Source organism: Hibiscus syriacus, unplaced genomic scaffold (genome assembly GCF_006381635.1).
Source record: "Hibiscus syriacus cultivar Baekdansim isolate YM2019G1 unplaced genomic scaffold, ASM638163v2 tig00111847_pilon, whole genome shotgun sequence".
In the NCBI taxonomy this organism is placed as follows: Eukaryota; Viridiplantae; Streptophyta; class Magnoliopsida; order Malvales; family Malvaceae; genus Hibiscus; species Hibiscus syriacus.
Genome location: NW_024063200.1, coordinates 78,543 through 95,826, shown reverse-complemented (window position 1 = coordinate 95,826; position 17,284 = coordinate 78,543). Strand labels below are relative to the sequence as shown.

At 37.2% G+C, this 17,284-nt stretch overlaps 1 protein-coding gene and 1 pseudogene across 2 annotated transcripts; both read left to right on the top strand.

Annotated features, from left to right (window-relative positions):
* Positions 1-13,215, top strand: part of LOC120172199 — a 36,850-nt pseudogene extending 23,635 nt beyond the window's left edge.
* On the top strand, positions 1,068-16,789 carry LOC120172194 (polyadenylate-binding protein 1-like). Of its 2 annotated transcripts, XM_039179725.1 has the most exons (8): positions 1,068-1,072; positions 2,121-2,129; positions 14,146-14,302; positions 14,393-14,495; positions 14,699-14,769; positions 15,751-15,942; positions 16,028-16,152; positions 16,533-16,789. In XM_039179725.1, exons 3-8 carry the CDS (start codon positions 14,147-14,149, stop codon positions 16,576-16,578), a joined length of 693 nt encoding a protein of 230 aa, XP_039035656.1. In that variant the 5' UTR covers positions 1,068-1,072; positions 2,121-2,129; position 14,146; the 3' UTR covers positions 16,579-16,789. The 2 variants fall into 2 exon arrangements, with proteins under 2 accessions (XP_039035656.1, XP_039035657.1); XM_039179726.1 differs by lacking the exons at positions 1,068-1,072; positions 2,121-2,129 and having other exon boundaries at positions 14,045-14,302.
* Positions 16,790-17,284: the final 495 nt, after the last annotated feature.

Sequence of the window (17,284 nt, the reverse complement as noted above, 5' to 3'; positions counted from 1 at the left end):
TTATTTGCATTTCATACTTGCATCATTCATTATGCATAAGTAAATTCATCATTTATAATGTATCACCAATAAAATGTATCATTTATAGCACATTACCAATAATATGCATTCGAATTTAAAAGAACAATAAAATTAATTTCCGAAGGGTTATGTGACAGACGATTCTGGCAAGTAAAAACTCCAATCCTTATCCCACGCGAAGTAGAGCCATGGACGCCAAGCTTGATCAATTAAAGAAAGAAATGCAAGAAGATTTACTAAGAATACAACAAGAATGGCAGGCAAAGATGGATCAGTCACAAAAGTCAATTATAGATCAAATCATGCAAAGCCAGGCTAATATGATGAATGAGATGATGACCAAGATCTCTGGGTTACGTACTGAAACAGTTAAAGAACCAAGCACTGCCCCTGTTGAAGTTTCTAGGCAGGAGTCTACCCCGAGACTAGTTATCTCACCTGAAAAGCTAGTTGAGCATCCTGCAGGGTCTTCAGCGGTAAAGGTTCAAATGGCCACGACTAACCCTCAAAACAGTCCTTATGAGTATATTGATGTAGATCCTGAGGAAATGGAGAAACCTAAAACGGAAGTACCAGAGCATTTAAAGGACTGGTGCAAAGGGTTTTTTAAAGAAATGGGAAAGCAGGGTTCTCAAGACGGAATGAATGCAGAGGAATTGAGTCTTGTGCCAGATCTAGTATTACCACCAAAGTTCAAAATGCCGGAATTTGAAAAGTATGATGGAAAAACTTGTCCTGTTGCTCACTTGACCATGTTTTGTCGAAGAATGACAGGATTTGTAAAGGATGATGGGCTATTAATTCACTGTTTCCAGGCCAGCTTGACGGGGTCAGCTGTCAGATGGTATAACCAATTAACCCGAGCTAAAATAGGGTCTTGGAAGGATTTGGCCAATGCGTTTAAAGAACAATATCAACACGTTACCGACATGATGCTTGATCGTGTTACTCTCCAAAATATGGAGATGAAGCATAATGAGACCTTCCGACAATACGCTCAGCGCTGGAGGGATATTGCTGCTCAAGTGCACCCACCACTTATTGAGAGGGAGTTTATAACCATGTTTATAGATACGTTAAAATCTCCTTATATTGATCATATGTTAGGAGTGGCAACTAAGAGCTTCTCTGATATCGTGATGTGCGGAGAGATGATCGAGAGAGCATTAAAGAAGGGGCAGATTGTCGGTAGCCAAACTCCTGCAAAGAAACCCTATGTGAAAAGGAAAGAAGGAGAGGTGAATAATGTAAATTTCTCTGTAAGTAAGCCGAAGATGGGAAATTCTTCTTCATCCCAAGGAGAGACTAAGCGTGAGCATAACAATGAAAGGATGACGTTCACTCCCATACCAATGACTTACAGTGAGCTCTTCCATGGATTAGTCCAAGCTCACGTAGTGTCACCAAAATTCATTGATCCAATTAAACCACCTTATCCAAAATGGTTCAACGAAAATGAGACATGCGAATATCATGCAAATCTCAGAGGGCATAACATTGAAAAGTGTCTCGCTTTCAAAAGAGTGGTTGAAGATCTGATCAAGAGAAAGGTGGTGTCCTTTAATGATTCTGAAGCACCTTGTGTTGCTGCAAACCCGCTTCCAAATCATCAGAATCAGGGAGTGAACGCTATTGAGAAAAATCAGAAAATTAAAAGGAGAATTGAAGAAATAAGAACACCACTGAAATGGGTATATGCTCAAATAAAGGAGAGAGGGTTGTTGAGCCCTAGAAATGAATGCTCAATGGAAAAGACAGAGAACTTTTGTGAATACCATGGTGAAAATGGTCATCAAATTCAGGACTGTCAAGAATTTAGGCAAATAGTCCAAGAATTAATGAACAAGCAGGAGTTGCAGTTCTATGAAGAAAGAATGAGTGAGAATGAACGATATATCTGCGCTTCTGAAGAAAATTCAAGGGAAGCTGAAAAGAATTTAAAAAAGCCTGTCCTGGTCATATCGAAACCAAATTACGAGGCCAGCAGTGGAAGTATAACATCTAGGGTGGTAATCAAAACCCATGCGCCTTTTGCCTACAAGAGTAACAAGAGTGTTCCCTGGGACTATACATGCCAAATTAATACTCCTGAGAGTAAGGAGGAAGAGGTTGCTGAAGTTGGATTTTTCACCAGGAGTGGAAGATGCTATGCTCCTGGAAAGGCTGATAAAGCAAGAGATGTGGTTATTAAAGATCCTGATGATAAATTGAATGAGCCTGTTAAGATTGAGGAGGCTCAGGAATTTTTAAAGTTTTTGAAACACAGCGAGTATAACATCGTGGAACAACTTCATAAGACCCCAGCACGAATTTCAATGTTATCTCTACTGTTGCATTCGGAAGTACATCGAAATACTCTGATCAAAGTGCTGAATGAAACTTTTGTAGGGAAGGATATACCAGTGGAACGTGTGGACAGGATGGTAAACCATATTAATGCAGATAATTTCATTTATTTTTATGATGAGGAAATACCTGAAGAAGGAAAAGGTAGGGGCAAGGCATTACACATTACGGCTCATTGCAAAGGATTCATCGTCTCAGGGGTGTTAATTGATAACGGATCGGCCTTGAATGTTATGCCATTCGCCACTCTAAATAGACTTCCTGTGGATGTATCACAAATGAGGGTGTGTGGCAATGCTGTGAGGGCATTTGATGGGACAGAACGTAAAATAATGGGGAAGATGATTATCCCTCTCAGAATTGGCCCTACAACATTTGAAGTAGATTTTGTTGTCATGGATATCCATCCGAGTTATAGTTGCTTGCTGGGGAGACCCTGGATTCACATGGCTGGGGCAGTTCCTTCCTCCCTTCACCAAAAGCTCCGATTCATTGTTGATGGGACTCTGGTGACCATCAAAGCGGAAGAAGACATCATTGCCTCTATCACTATAGAGGCACCATATGTAGGGGTAGATGAAAATGCACTAGAGTCCTCTTTCCAGTCCTTGGAATTTGTTAATGCTACTTTTATCTCTGAAGGAAAAAGAATTCCCATTCCTCATCTTTCAAAAAATACAAAGATGCAATTAAAGGAGACATTAGCTAGAGGAGCAAAGGTAGGGAAAGGCTTGGGAAAGAAACTGCAAGGCATCACTGAAGGGCTGGCTCCAGTTCCTAAAAGAAATTATTTTGGTCTCGGATACAAACCAACATACCATGATAAAGTCAAAGATGCACAAAAGCTTAAGGAAAGGAGGAATGCAAGAGTAAAGGGAGAAGACCTTGTTTGGGGACCCATGGTCATTCCGCCTCTCTCCAAATCTTTTGTGTCTAGAGGATTTGCGATTGACACGCTGAAACAGTCATGGGATATTGAAGATACAGAATTTGTTGAAGATTTATTGGGAAGCCTGAGCATCAACGTTATCACAGATGATTCTACTGGAGAATGCTCATTGGCATCAATCCGTCCGTGTCCTCCTGGCTATGTTTTGAACAATTACACTGTTGAAGAACTCCTTGTGTTCTATAAGCACTTTTCAAAGTAATGCATAATAACAAATCTGTCTCCTTTTGACCCAAATATAATAGGGCTTTTGTAAAAGGACAAATTGTTATTTGTCATTGCTTTAATGAAACAGTGTTCTTCTTTCATTCTAATCTTAGCAAGTATTTTATTCATCTATTGAGTATTCTTTATTCTTTATTGATAATTATTCTCTTGGTAAATATTAGATAAAATTCTTGTCCACAGCCAAATGTACTCCTTTTTGATTTGCAGGTCTTCAGATATCAACTGTTCGAGTAACGGTACTTTTGAACCACAAATTGATTTTGAAAATGACATGTGTCTCGAAGAATCTGAGGGTTATAAAGATGAAGAGGAATATGAGTTAAACTCTAAGCTTGTTAGAATGATGGAGCAAGAAGATAGAGAAATATTGCCCCACAAAGAGACAACTGAAACAATAAATTTGGGAACAGAAGAGGATATAAAGGAAGTTAAAATTGACACTTCACTCTCGCCAAAAATAAGAGATGGTCTTATAAGCCTTCTTCGGGAATATAGGGATGTGTTTTCTTGGTCTTATCAAGATATGCCGGGGTTGGAGACTGACATTGTGATGCACAAGCTACCAATAAAGCCGGAATGCAAGCCTGTTCAGCAAAAACTTCGAAGAATGAGACCAGATATGCTATTAAAAATCAAGGAAGAAGTGAAGAAACAATTCGATGCTGGATTTTTACAAGTGGCCAAGTACCCTGAATGGGTAGCAAACATAGTGCCAGTTCCAAAGAAAGATGGCAAAGTTCGGATGTGTGTTGACTACCGGGATCTCAATCGAGCGAGCCCCAAAGATAATTTTCCACTCCCACATATCGATACTTTGGTTGACAATACGGCTGGTCATGCTCTTTTCTCTTTCATGGATGGTTTCTCAGGTTACAATCAAATTAAGATGGACCCAGAAGACATGGAAAAGACAACTTTTGTGACAATGTGGAGTACATTTTGTTACAAGGTGATGCCCTTCGGACTTAAGAACGCCGGGGCAACATATCAAAGAGCAATGGTTACGTTGTTCCACGATATGATGCACAAGGAGATAGAAGTGTACGTGGATGATATGATTGCTAAATCACAAACCGAATAAGAACATGTAAAAGTCTTAAGGAAGCTGTTTTTAAGACTAAGAAAATACCAGCTCAAGCTTAACCCAACCAAGTGCACATTTGGAGCTACTTCAGGGAAGTTATTGGGATTTGTAGTCAGTGAGAATGGGATAGAAATAGATCCTGATAAAGTCAAAGCAATTTTGGAATTACCTCCCCCTAGGACGCAAAAAGAAGTACGAGGTTTTCTGGGGAGGTTAAATTATATTGCCAGATTCATCTCTCAGTTGACTGAGAAATGTGATCCAATATTTCGATTACTGAGAAAGCGAAACCCAGGAGAATGGGATGATAGTTGCCAAGAATGCTTCGATAGAATTAAGGGTTACTTAATTAATGCTCCTGTCTTGATGCCACCAATCCCAAACAAACCCTTGATTTTATATTTGACTGTCTTTGAGAAGTCAATGGGATGTGTGTTGGCTCAACATGCCGAAACTGGAAGAAGAGAACGAGCTATTTACTATCTCAGTAAGAAATTCACTGACTGTGAGACTCGATACTCCTCTATCGAAAAGCTGTGTTGCTTTAGTATGGACTACTAAGAGATTGAGACAGTATTGTTGTATCATACTACCTGGTTGATATCAAGACTGGATCCGTTAAAGTACCTGATGGAATCAACGGCCCTAACTGGAAGGATGGCGAGATGGAAAATGTTGTTATCCTATAGTCTATATGAACCAGAAATCAGTTAAAGGAAGTGCTATTGCAGATTTCCTGGCAAGCAGAGCATTAGATGACTATGAGCCAGTAAAATTTGATTTTTCGAATGAGGATTTGATGAGTATATTTGTTACTGAAGAAGATACTCCGAAAAATGAAGCATGGAAAATGAACTTCGATGGCGCTTCTAATGCTGTGGGACATGGAATTGGGGCAATACTAGTTTCACCTGAGGGAGATCATTATCCTTGTACTAGTAGGCTCGCCTTTGAATGCACTAACAATATGGCAGAATATGAAGCATGTATCTTAGGTATTCAAGCTGCAATTGAGCGCAAAGTTAAAAGCCTGGAAGTATTCGGCGATTCTGCTCTGGTTATTTATCAGCTTCGCGGGGAATGGATGACTCGAGACTCCAAGTTGATAGAATACAAGAACTTGGTGATGGAGTTGATCAAAGAGTTTGAAGAAATTTCTTTTGCTTATCTTCCTCGTGAAGAAAATCAAATGGCAGATGCCTTGGCTACGTTGGCAGCTATGTTTAAGGCCGATGATCAATCTCGAATGATGCCTATTCGGATGAGTATAAGAGAAATGCCAGCTCATTGTTTCAACATAGAGGAAGAAGAGGATGATAGTCTCCCATGGTATTATGATATTCTCCAGTATGTGAAGTATCGGGCTTACCCAGCGGAGGCAACTGAGAATGATAAACGGACCTTAAGAAGATTAGCAACGAGGTATGTCCTTGATGGAGATATATTGTATAAAAAGGGCAAGGATCAGGTGCTTTTGAGATGTGTGGATAGAATTGAGGCCAAGAAAATACTTGAGGAAGTCCATGAAGGAGTTTGTGGAACGCATGCTAATGGATTCACAATGGTTAGAAAAATCATGAGGTTTGGGTACTATTGGTCCACTATGGAAGGAGATTGTATCAGATTTGCTCGAAGATGTCATAAATGCCAGATTCATGATAACCAAATACATGTTCCTCCTTCACCACTCCATGTAATGAACGCACCTTGGCCATTTTCAATGTGGGGCATCGATGTCATTGGGGCAATTTCACCGAAGGCCTCAAATGGACATCGTTTTATCTTAGTGGCTATAGATTACTTCACCAAATGGGTTGAAGCTGCCTCTTATGCTAATGTCACAAAAGGAGCAGTATGCAGATTTCTAAAAAGAGAAATCATTTGTAGATATGGAACACCTGAAAGGATCATCACAGATAATGCATTGAATTTGAACAACGATTTAATGAAGGAAGTTTGCACAAAGTTAAAGATCAAACATCACAATTCGGCTCCTTATCGCCCAAAAATGAATGGGGCAGTAGAGGCAGCAAATAAAAACATCAAGAAGATCATCACAAAAGCAACTGAAACATATAGAGACTGGCATGAGAAATTACCTTTTGCGTTGCTTGCTTATCGTACGTCTGTTCGTACATCTACTGGGGCAACACCATTCTCTTTGGTATATGGGATGGAAGCAGTTTTACCTGTTGAGGTGGAAATACCTTCTTTGAGAGTATTGATGGAGTTGAAACTGGACGAGGCTGATTGGGTACAAAGTAGGTTTGATCAATTAAATTTGATTGAGGAGAAAAGGCTGAGAGCTATCTGCCATGGCCAAATGTACCAGAAAAGGATGATACGAGCATATGACAAGAAAGTCAGACCTCGAGAATTTCGTGAAGGCGATATGGTGCTAAAAAAGATCCTACCTATGCAAAAAGACTTTCGAGGGAAGTGGATGCCGAACTGGGAAGGTCCCTATGTTGTAAAAAAGGCATTCTCAGGAGGAGCTTTGGTGTTAACAGAAATGGATGGAGAAGATTTGCCTAATCCCGTGAATTCCGATTCGGTCAAACGATATTACACTTAAAAAAAAATCAAAAGAAAATCAAAAAAAAAATTAAATAAAGGAGGGTTCAAGATGAAAACCCAAAATGGGCGTCTTGAAACCAAAGGAGGATTCGAGTTGAAAATCCGTAATGGACGGCTCGAATAGCCAGAAGTTGAAATGGCGGATTCCCTCGGAAGCCTGACAGTTCAGGGAAAGACTCTCATGCTCACACATCTTTTGTACGATCTGAATCTTCGAAACACATGTCAACTTTCAAGAAAGATTTGGGGTGAAGAAGTAAAAGGATTCAGCATTTGATATTCACTATATTTGTCCTTTGATCTTCCTTTGTACTTACTTGTTTCTTGTCCCCAAAAGATTATAATTTTTCATTGCCTCTTTTCCATGAAACTTGTCAAATTTGATTCATTGTCCTTGTATATATTCACCAAATTATTGATTATTATGCCTTACTCTGAAAAGTGTCAGAGTATGGGGATTTTGAAACAGGTGTTCGCCAGAGAACACATACAAAGACACGCTCCCATAAATCATTAAGCAAACCATTGAAAAAAGGGTTCAGATTAAAGAAATCAGTTTCAACATAATCATACTTTTCTCAAGCAAAGAAGTCCCAATTTAAAGGCATGCAACAAGGAGAGGCCATATTGAATGAATTTTCTCTGAAAAATCAATCAATGACCAAAGAATCAAAGAGGCAAGATAAACTCTCTCGGGGTAGATCAGAGGGACAAAGTCAAAGAATATTTAATGAGAGGTCAAGAAAGTAACCAGGCATGGATAAACGCATAAATATCGCATATTCCGATCAAAGAGCATGAGAGATTCCCAAAGCCAGGATCGAACTGAGCATAACCCTTTAAACATGCATTTAGATCATTCTTAGAGCATATTGACAACATGAAATCATGTTATATGACCATTTTTTTTAACAGGGTTTTCAAGATCTATTTTATTAGCAAAGCAATGAATCAGTCAACATCAGCTGACCAGATCTCCTCATCACGTAGGAGCAACGTCAACATTAGATAACCAGCCGTCCTCATTACGTAGGAACTATGTTATCACTATAAAATGGCCAAGAACTCTTCATCACGTAGGAGCAGTGTCATCCCCTGACTAGATCTCCTCATCACGTAGGAGTCGTGTCACCCTTAGATAACCAGCCGTCCTCATCGCGTAGGAACCGAGTTATCACCCTTCCTAAAGATGGCCAAGAACTCTTCATCACGTATGAGTCGTGTCATCCTTCGACCAGATTTCCTCATCACGTATGAACCGTGTCACCCTTAGACGACCCGAACTCTTCTTCACGTATGAGCAGTGTCGTCCCCAACAACCAACATTATTCAATTTCTAAGTTTGAAAGGGAGAACCAGACAAAAACGTGTTGTCTTGTCGTCTTTGCCCTATTCTTGTTAACACAAGTATGTGCAAAGAGGGGCAGCTGTAGACACCCATTTTTGTCCGGGTTTTTTTTATATTATTATTAATTATTATTAACTATTATTATTATTATTATTTTTAATTTTACATATTACACTTTTGCAGGCTTTGAAGCCCAATTCAAATTACAAAGGCCCAATCCCGGAGCCCAACATTCAACAGACCCCTCAGCCACACCTGAACCGGTCCAGGCCCAACACCCAAACCCGCTAGGGTTTTATCATTTTCAGCTTCCAGCCGCCCAAATCCCAGCCGTTGGATCTAGACCCAAATCAACGGTCTAGATCAGAAGCCATTTAGGGTTTCTTAAAACCCTAACCGTTCAGTAGCCGTCGCCCTCAACAGAGGAAATGTCGCGTCGCCGCCGCAAGTTCCGGCCCACTCAGATGATCTAGTCACTGTTACCACACCACCATCGTCATCAACAGTGAAACATATCACCAAATCAGTATATATTTCATCTACAGTAGCCTAGATACGAGAACCCATTTAAAAACAAATTAAATCCCGAAAAATCGGGATGTAATCATGCAAAGTCAGTGAGACCCATCCCCTATTTTTTCTAGATATCATCATCTCATCCCAAAAGGAGAGGATAAAAAAAATCAACCGACAATGAGAGAGGGAGGCATTCGAAACAGAAAAAAAAAAAGGAGAAGAAAGAAAAGTTTTACCTTCTCGAACCACCACCGTGAATCTCGCTGTGACCTTCTCCGATCCCAGCTAGCCCCGTATCTGAAGGTAAAGCCTTTGTTTTTCTGGTTTTGGGGTTGGTTTCGGGTAGTATAAGTTGTGGGTTTGGGTTCTAGAGATTGGGTTTCAAAGGAAAGGTTGTTCGTGAGGGAGGGTTGATCGGTTTAGGTTTCGTGGCCACCGATTAGCGGTTGCATGAGTCTTGGTCACCTCCCACGGCGGTGAGCCAAGGGAGAGTTCTCTCCCACGGGTTGGATTCTGCTGCTGAGAAAGGAAAAAATGAGAATGGTTAGGTTTCTAAACCCTTAAAGTGGTTTATAACCACCGAATGAAACGCACCGTTTCGGTCCCTCCCCCCATTTTCGTGTTTTTACTTTAAGGTTTAATAGTTGTTTTAGTCCCTGTATGTTGTAATCCTACCCTTATATGTCATCGGGTTCAGGGGCAAATAGCAGGTTTAGTCCCCCACTCTTTGTAATCATTTTGCTTAGTCATCGAATGAAACTTTTAATATTCTGATTTGGGCACTTGTTTCTTTCCATTATTATTTAAGTCACCAGGTTATGCATTATGTCTTTATTTCAATTATTTGACTTTGGTCCCCATGATTATGAATGTTTCATTTTAGTTACTAATTTAATATCGTGAATATTTTCCTTGGTGTTCAAATTTGGCCATGGAATTTGTAAATTTATTATTTTAGTCACTGATTTTAAATGTCGTATATTCATGCTGTTAGCCCTTGATCTGTTATTTTATTTAATTGTTGTCCTTCATGTACCAGTTTGTAAATTTATGTATTTTTATGTTTTGGTTGTTATGTTTAGCCTGTTATTTATTTTAGTCATTGTTGCTGAATTATTATTTAATGTTAAGGATTTATTCCTATTTGATTCTGGTTGTTTCTTTCTCTTAGTTTTTGGTCCTTGAATATATTACTATGAATTGTGATATTTTATTTTATTCTCACTTTATATAGTCATACATAGTTACATATTATTATTTATCAACGAAATTCCTAATATATGGGTATTAAACATATTAATAAAATGAGTTCATTCGAGTTTTCCATGTATATATGTTTATTTGAATGTATATGATTGCACCCTATATGTGTATTATTGTTTCATGTATTCTTTGTATGGTAGATATTTTCTTTATATTTTAATATGGTATATTTATTAAGTATTATTATGTTTCTTTTATGAATAAGTATATATATAAACAAGATAAATGTTGGTCATATTGATATTAAATACATGTTCTTGTTTAATTTGTTACTACGTGTATGTACACGTTATTCATTAAATACATTTTAATTAATATATATATATATGGTATTCTTTTATTTGTTAGTGTCAATCGAATATTTTCAAGGGCATTATTTGTGGAACGGGCGTGGAAAGTATCACTTGATCGAAGTGATGCAATCCTATACGACGTTCAAACAGAATATGATAAATATAAAAAAGAATGCAAATTCTTCCTTTTACGAGCTTATAGAAATTATTTTTATTGTTATTCTATTTTTTGTTATTTTATTTGATGTTCATATTGTTTAATATTTAAATTTTAATCTTTATTATTATTTCTTCATTAAATCTTAATATGAGTGATGTATGTTTTGGAAAAATAAAATATGATGTATTTTTTGTCAATTTTCGATATTATTTTTTTTAAAAGAGAAAATATTCTTTACAAGTAAGAAATAGACGAGGTAGCTTTCCCGACGGAGGATTGCAAATCTCGGGATTTCTTGTCGAGAAAAGGGTTTTTTTCTTTTATTTTAACTAATATTCAATAAATAAATCATAATTTATTTATTATTCTATTTTTATAATTTTTATTGTGTTAATGGTTTTTATGTTAATATTAACTATACATGTTTTAGATAAATTAAGCATATTTTATTTTCTACTCATGTCGATATTATTTGGTGGTAATTCAAAGATAGAATATACTTTATAGATGAGAAATAGATGCGATAGCTTTCTCGTTGGAGGATTGCAAATCTTGAGATTTCTTACCAAGTGAAGTATTTCTATTATTTTAACAAATATTCAATAAATAGATCATATTTTTACTTCTGATTCAAACTTTAAGTTCTACCATTTATGACGATATATAAGCGACTAAGTACCGATTTTGGGCGTTGTGGATGTTTATCTTTTCCACAGACGTAACCGACTTCCGAACCCCTAAATTTTCTTCTGATAACGCAGACTTGTATTCTTATAAAAAATGATTTTCTTTAAAATTGTTTTTTAAATTAAAAACATGTTATTAGGTATTCTACTTACCTAACTCAAAGGTCGATGGCGACTCCTTTCAATTTAATTCTAATTAATCCAAAATCACCTAATTTATCCAAATTAACGTCATAATCATTTAAAAAAATAATATTTAATTGTTTTACCTAAAAAAAATGGTTATGACAGCTGCTATTGTAACTACAGATTGGGAAATCAATTTGGGTAGTTCATTTACCATGTAACCTTACTGCCCTAGAAAAGGTGGTTTATTAGTAACAAGAACCGCAGAAAAATGAAGCATAGCCTTTCCTGGTGTTCTTTAGAATCTGTTTTTGTCTGTTAGGCGGCTCTGAGTTACCCGTCGTTCATGTTATATTTCTTCCTGGAGATAAGTATTATGGTCTTGCTTATTTCAATCTCCTTGATTTTAGGAGAGTTCCACAAGATCGAGGGACGCACGGGCTTCTGTGTCCAATGGCAGTTTCTAGTAGGTAGCTGCATTATAGTCTTAGGGGAAGTAGAAAAAAGAGTCACAAAGTCTTGTAAAAACCCTTCAAAAAGGTTGTTTCTGCGTTGCTTTGTAAGCGTACATGACGAAAATTTTCACAGAAATCAGACATCTATTAATGATGTACGAAATATGCTTGCATCTGACTTACATTAATACTTTATTATGGGTAGAGAGTCGGGTGGTTAGATTTAGATTTCGATTTTCTTTCACTGTTTTAATTCTTGAGACTAATGTAAAATACTTTTGTTTGCTACAGATATAATAGATAGTATGGTGGAGAATGGAATGCATTCTAAAGTTGTGGAGGTTGCTTCTATCTTTGGGCTTGAGGATAAATTCTCCCCTAAGACAATTTTGACTTCATTCTTGCAAGATTCTATTGAAGCAATCAAGAGGGGAAAACGGGAAGCACATAATTCACCCGAGTTGCTGGTATGATCCTTTTTTAATCTCTTGTCACACAAACGATCTTACATGTTTTCTCATCCTTCAACGTTGTATTTATTGTGTTATGGCCTTTTGCAGGGAAAGGCTAATGAAAAGCTATTACGTAGTCTAAGATTGATAGTCCATTCTTTTGAAGATCGTGGTATTGATGCAACGGAGCTTCTTGGTTCATACCTTGTCAAAGAGAAGATAGTGAAGTTGGAAGAAGAAATTGCTGCTGAGCTAGATATGACGATTGCGAAGAAAAACGAGAAGCCGAAGAGAAAACTGGATGAAATGGGATCATCAAGTACGGTTAGGAGCAAAGAAATGAAGTGTTCACGGATTGATACCAAAGGGTTCCCTTTGCCAAAATCTCATGTAAATCAGTTGCATGAGCAACCGACTGCTATTATGACCAAAGGCGATGGTTTGTTCCCTAATTCTTGTAATGCCAACAATGATCCTGTTGCCCCTTCTTCTGCACCACATGGATCAACTTGTTCCCTTCCTGGAAATGAGACAGGCCAGATGGGAGGAACCATTGGTGTTGAAAGCAGCAATATCGGTGTCGTCCCAGCAAGTCCTTATTCCAGGGCTGATGGGGCGATTGAAGTTGGTAAAGATGACCAAATAATAAGTGACAGTGGTCTGCCATGTGGATGTCGACATGCCTGCGTTATGGAATCTGCATCCATGTAGTTTGTTGGTTTATTTGGGTCATCACTGTCTATAGAAGGCTTTGTTGGTCTGCCGGATAATTCTGTTAGGACATCGGCGGATCTATACCGGTTTGCGGATACATTAGGGTAAAGTATTTATTTGGGTTTGTTAGTCGTTTCTCGATATATATTTGGGTTCTAGTCATTTTATTGTTTTTACTCTTCTTACAAAGGAAAATAGTTCATATGCAAACATGAAGAATTGCAGTGAAGAATACATAAATCTCTTCCCCCATTTCTCTTTCAGCAGCTCAAGCCTTTGCTTTTTCGAGCCCGTCGTTAACTGCTTCCCATGATCCGAGCTTCTCCATGTATATTGATATGTAATGCTAAAATAATACCTCAAAGTTTTTATTAAAAATATCATTTTAATTTTAGGGGTGGATGTAAATAATTAGTCAACAAACAATTAATTACTTAACGTTGTTGATTTAATGGACAATAATTTGTAAAAAATTAAAATTAATTTTATACAAGTCATCATATGATTAGTGTAAGAATATGAACAAAGAAGTTAAAGTTTGAGCTTACCAAGGATTGAACTTTAGTCTAGCGGTTGAAGGACCAACCTATGACTGTGTTACGTTTTTGCAAGAAATATTATTTATGTTATATATTATTTTAAAAGTGAAATATTATTTTCCTAAATAAGCCTCTAAAAAAGTGTCGGAGATAATGTTGGGCCTAGGCCTGAATCTAAAGCCTCCTTTTGAGCAGAACACGAAAGATCAGAAGTACCCTCAAGGGTTAGTGATAAATACAAATTTAACCTTCTTCCGCCCATATCATGATCATTCATCCATCAAAGGCAGAGGCCGCCGAATCTCAGCCTCACCGTTTGTTTTCTTTCATTCCATTTAATTCTATTCGAAACCCTAATTTGATAAATTTCACTCTCATCTCTCAATAGAATGAGGCAACTCGATGAGCGGGAGCACGAGGTGTACGGAGGGGAGATTCCCGATGAGGAAGGAGAGATGGACTTTGGCGTGGATATGTCTGGTGGAGCCGAAGATTACCGAGGCAATGACCGTGATCTTCAACGTGATCCTAATTCCAACTCCAAGGTTGTCCTCTTCTTTATTCTAGCCTTTTCCCCTTAGCATTTTGTCTGATGAATATATATATATATATATATATATATATATATATGAAAGGATTTGGAGGACGTGAAAAAGAGACTTACGGAGATCGAGGGTGAGGCTGGAGCTTTACGTGAAATGCAAGCTAAAGTCGAGAAGGATATGGGCGCCGTCCCAGGTTTTTTTTAATTATTTGTAATCAGAATTTTTATTTGGCTATTTTTTTATTTGGACAATTTTGACTTCAATTTGGATTTAATTATATTAAATTACTTTATTATCGATTTGAATATTCATTTACGAATTATGGAATGTTGTGTGTGAATCATATTTCTGGGAAACTGATTTGGTTTTATTTTCTCTTCCTGGATGGCTATGAAGATTCAGCAGGTGCTTCTGCCACCCAAACCGAAAAGGAGGAAGCTGATTCCCGCTCGATTTATGTTGGTAATGTGAGGTTTATCAACCCTTTCCAATGCCCTTTATGAACCATCTTTATATGTTTATTTGGCTAGATTGCTGCTTACATTGTCTACAGTCAGTTTATATCTAGATGATAAGAAGAGTTCTACCAGTTTGTGCCTTTCAACCTAAATCTGATTTATGCTTGAGCATATTGAGTGGCTTGAAAATGCCTTTTTGTGCTATACTTCTTTGACTATTCATTTTCTTCAAAGTACCTGTATCTGAGCGGCCAACTCATGGATACGGGGATATGACCTCTAAGGGTCCTCCAAATACATGGAAAACCTAGAAAAAACTAATCATACATGTCAGAAACATATCCTTATCTGATAGTCTCATGCGAGTCTCAGTCAAGTTGTTATGAGCATCTTCATGGACAATACATGACATGTTCCTTGTTATTTAAACAAGCTTGACTCATAAGAACTTATTATTAGGAAATACACTCTTTATTATGTAGATGATAAGAAGTGTTTTTACCAGTTTGATCCTTGCAACCTAATTCTGATTTATACTTGTGCATATTGAGTGGCTTGAAAATACCTTTTTATGCTATATTTTTTCGACTTCATTTTTTAAAAAGTACCTGTATCTAATAAGCTGCCGATACGTGGATATGGGAATATGACCTCTAAGGGTCCTCCAAATACATGGAAAACCTAGAAGAATCTAATCATACCCATGTCAGACACACATCCTTATCTGATAGTCGCATGCTTGTTTCAATTACATAGTTGTTATGTGCATCTTCAAGGACAATACATGACATGTTCCTTGTTATTTAAACAAGCTTGACCCATAAGAACTTATTATGAGGAAATACACTCTTTATTATGTTGTTTCATTTTGTCCGGTTTCTTTAGGTAATTTCTAGGTTGTTGAGGTGTACAATTAAAATGATCTCGATGTAATGTAGTGTAACTCAATGTGGGCTAACCCTTTGTTTCCTTTTGTCTTTGTAAAAACAGGTAGACTACACATGTACACCAGAGGAAGTTCAACAGCATTTCCAATCCTGCGGAACGGTTAACAGAGCGACAATTTTGACTGACAAGTTTGGTCAACCTAAAGGATTTGCCTATGTTGAATTTGTTGAAACTGATGCTGTTCAAAATGCCTTGCTTTTAAATGAATCGGAATTGCATGGTCGTCAATTGAAGGTTTATATACTTGATTTGTTTGTGGATTATTACTACACTAACGTGAACTGCATGATGATAAAAAGTGTGTTTTGCTTACTCAAAGGTCTCTGCAAAACGAACAAATGTTCCTGGAATGAAACAGTACCGAGGAAGGCAACCCAACCCATACTTCCGCTTCCGAAGGCCTTTTATTCCGGGTCCTGTTTTCTATCCTCCATATAGCTATGGGTAAGCATGAAAACATGTTTTCTTTGTTTGGTTGTTGCATAGTAAAAACGATAACGTGGCATTTGATTTCTTTGCGTGTATTTGGGGCCGAGATTGATTTTTCTGTAATGCTATCTGTTTCATTTGCATTAGATGCACGGAAGTGAAAGGATTTGATTTTTCTGCAATGCTATCTGTTTCATTCGGCTTCCCTATTATGATCTCTGCTATGCCTACAGGGTTTAAGCTTTTTTTTCTTTTCTTTTTTGGCTATCTGCATTAGCTGCTTGGTGTCAACTACTTTTTAGTCTTTTATCTGATTTTATTATCTGTTAAGACTTTAACGAATCGAATGTGATATTTTTTCCCACTTGATAAGCTTGTTATCGAATGATTTTCAGGAGGGTTCCAAGGTTCAGGAAGCCAACCAGATACAGGCCATATTAGGATGGATCTCACGTTGTCAAAAGAAGCAGATTTTGGGAAGGCCGTTACTAATGGTTTATCATTATTTTATAACGTATAATGATTATTTTATATTATTTTAGTGAATTTGAATTATTACTTTAAAATTTTTAAAGTGTTAGTGACTAAAATACGCAATTAGTTGTAGGTGGAATTTTCATTAAACCTCGTAGGGTCAGTGTATTTTTCCCTAATATTTATTGCCTTATATTTTAAAGGTAAAAAAGTTGAACCTACCATTGCTGATTATGGTTGTAGTTTTCCCTTGAAAGCAATTGTATTTTAATAAAGTAGTTAAAAATTTGTATTTTAATGTCTATTTTGTTTAGAGAAGGAAATTGGATGAGAGGGGTATGAAAATGTTCTTATATTTATTCGTTACAAATTTGTATTCTTATCTTGTCTTGCGATTTATTATAAATACGGAACTTAAAATCATCACATTCAATATTCTATAAAATTAAAATTATCATGATAGGTGGAACAGATACTAAAATTGAATTGAGGAAGGTTATCAGACGTGAGGTACGTCTGATGGATGTATGACGCAATTTTTTCAAAAAGGTTGGAGAGGACGTGAGGAAGGCGATCTTGTATTAATTCAGTACACTAGAGCCATCGAGGAGTTTAATGCTACTACGATCACACTATTGTCTCAAAGAATACTAGTCCTAGCAATGTTAAGGAT

Excerpts from the sequence above, each read along its gene's own strand:
- LOC120172194 (XM_039179725.1), top strand. The coding sequence starts at position 14,147 with ATGAGGCAACTCGATGAGCGGGAGCACGAGGTGTACGGAGGGGAGATT. Across the intron at positions 14,770-15,750 it reads GCTCGATTTATGTTGGTAAT|GTAGACTACACATGTACACC; the intron begins GTGAGGTTTATC and ends TTGTAAAAACAG. Across the intron at positions 15,943-16,027 it reads TGCATGGTCGTCAATTGAAG|GTCTCTGCAAAACGAACAAA; the intron begins GTTTATATACTT and ends GCTTACTCAAAG.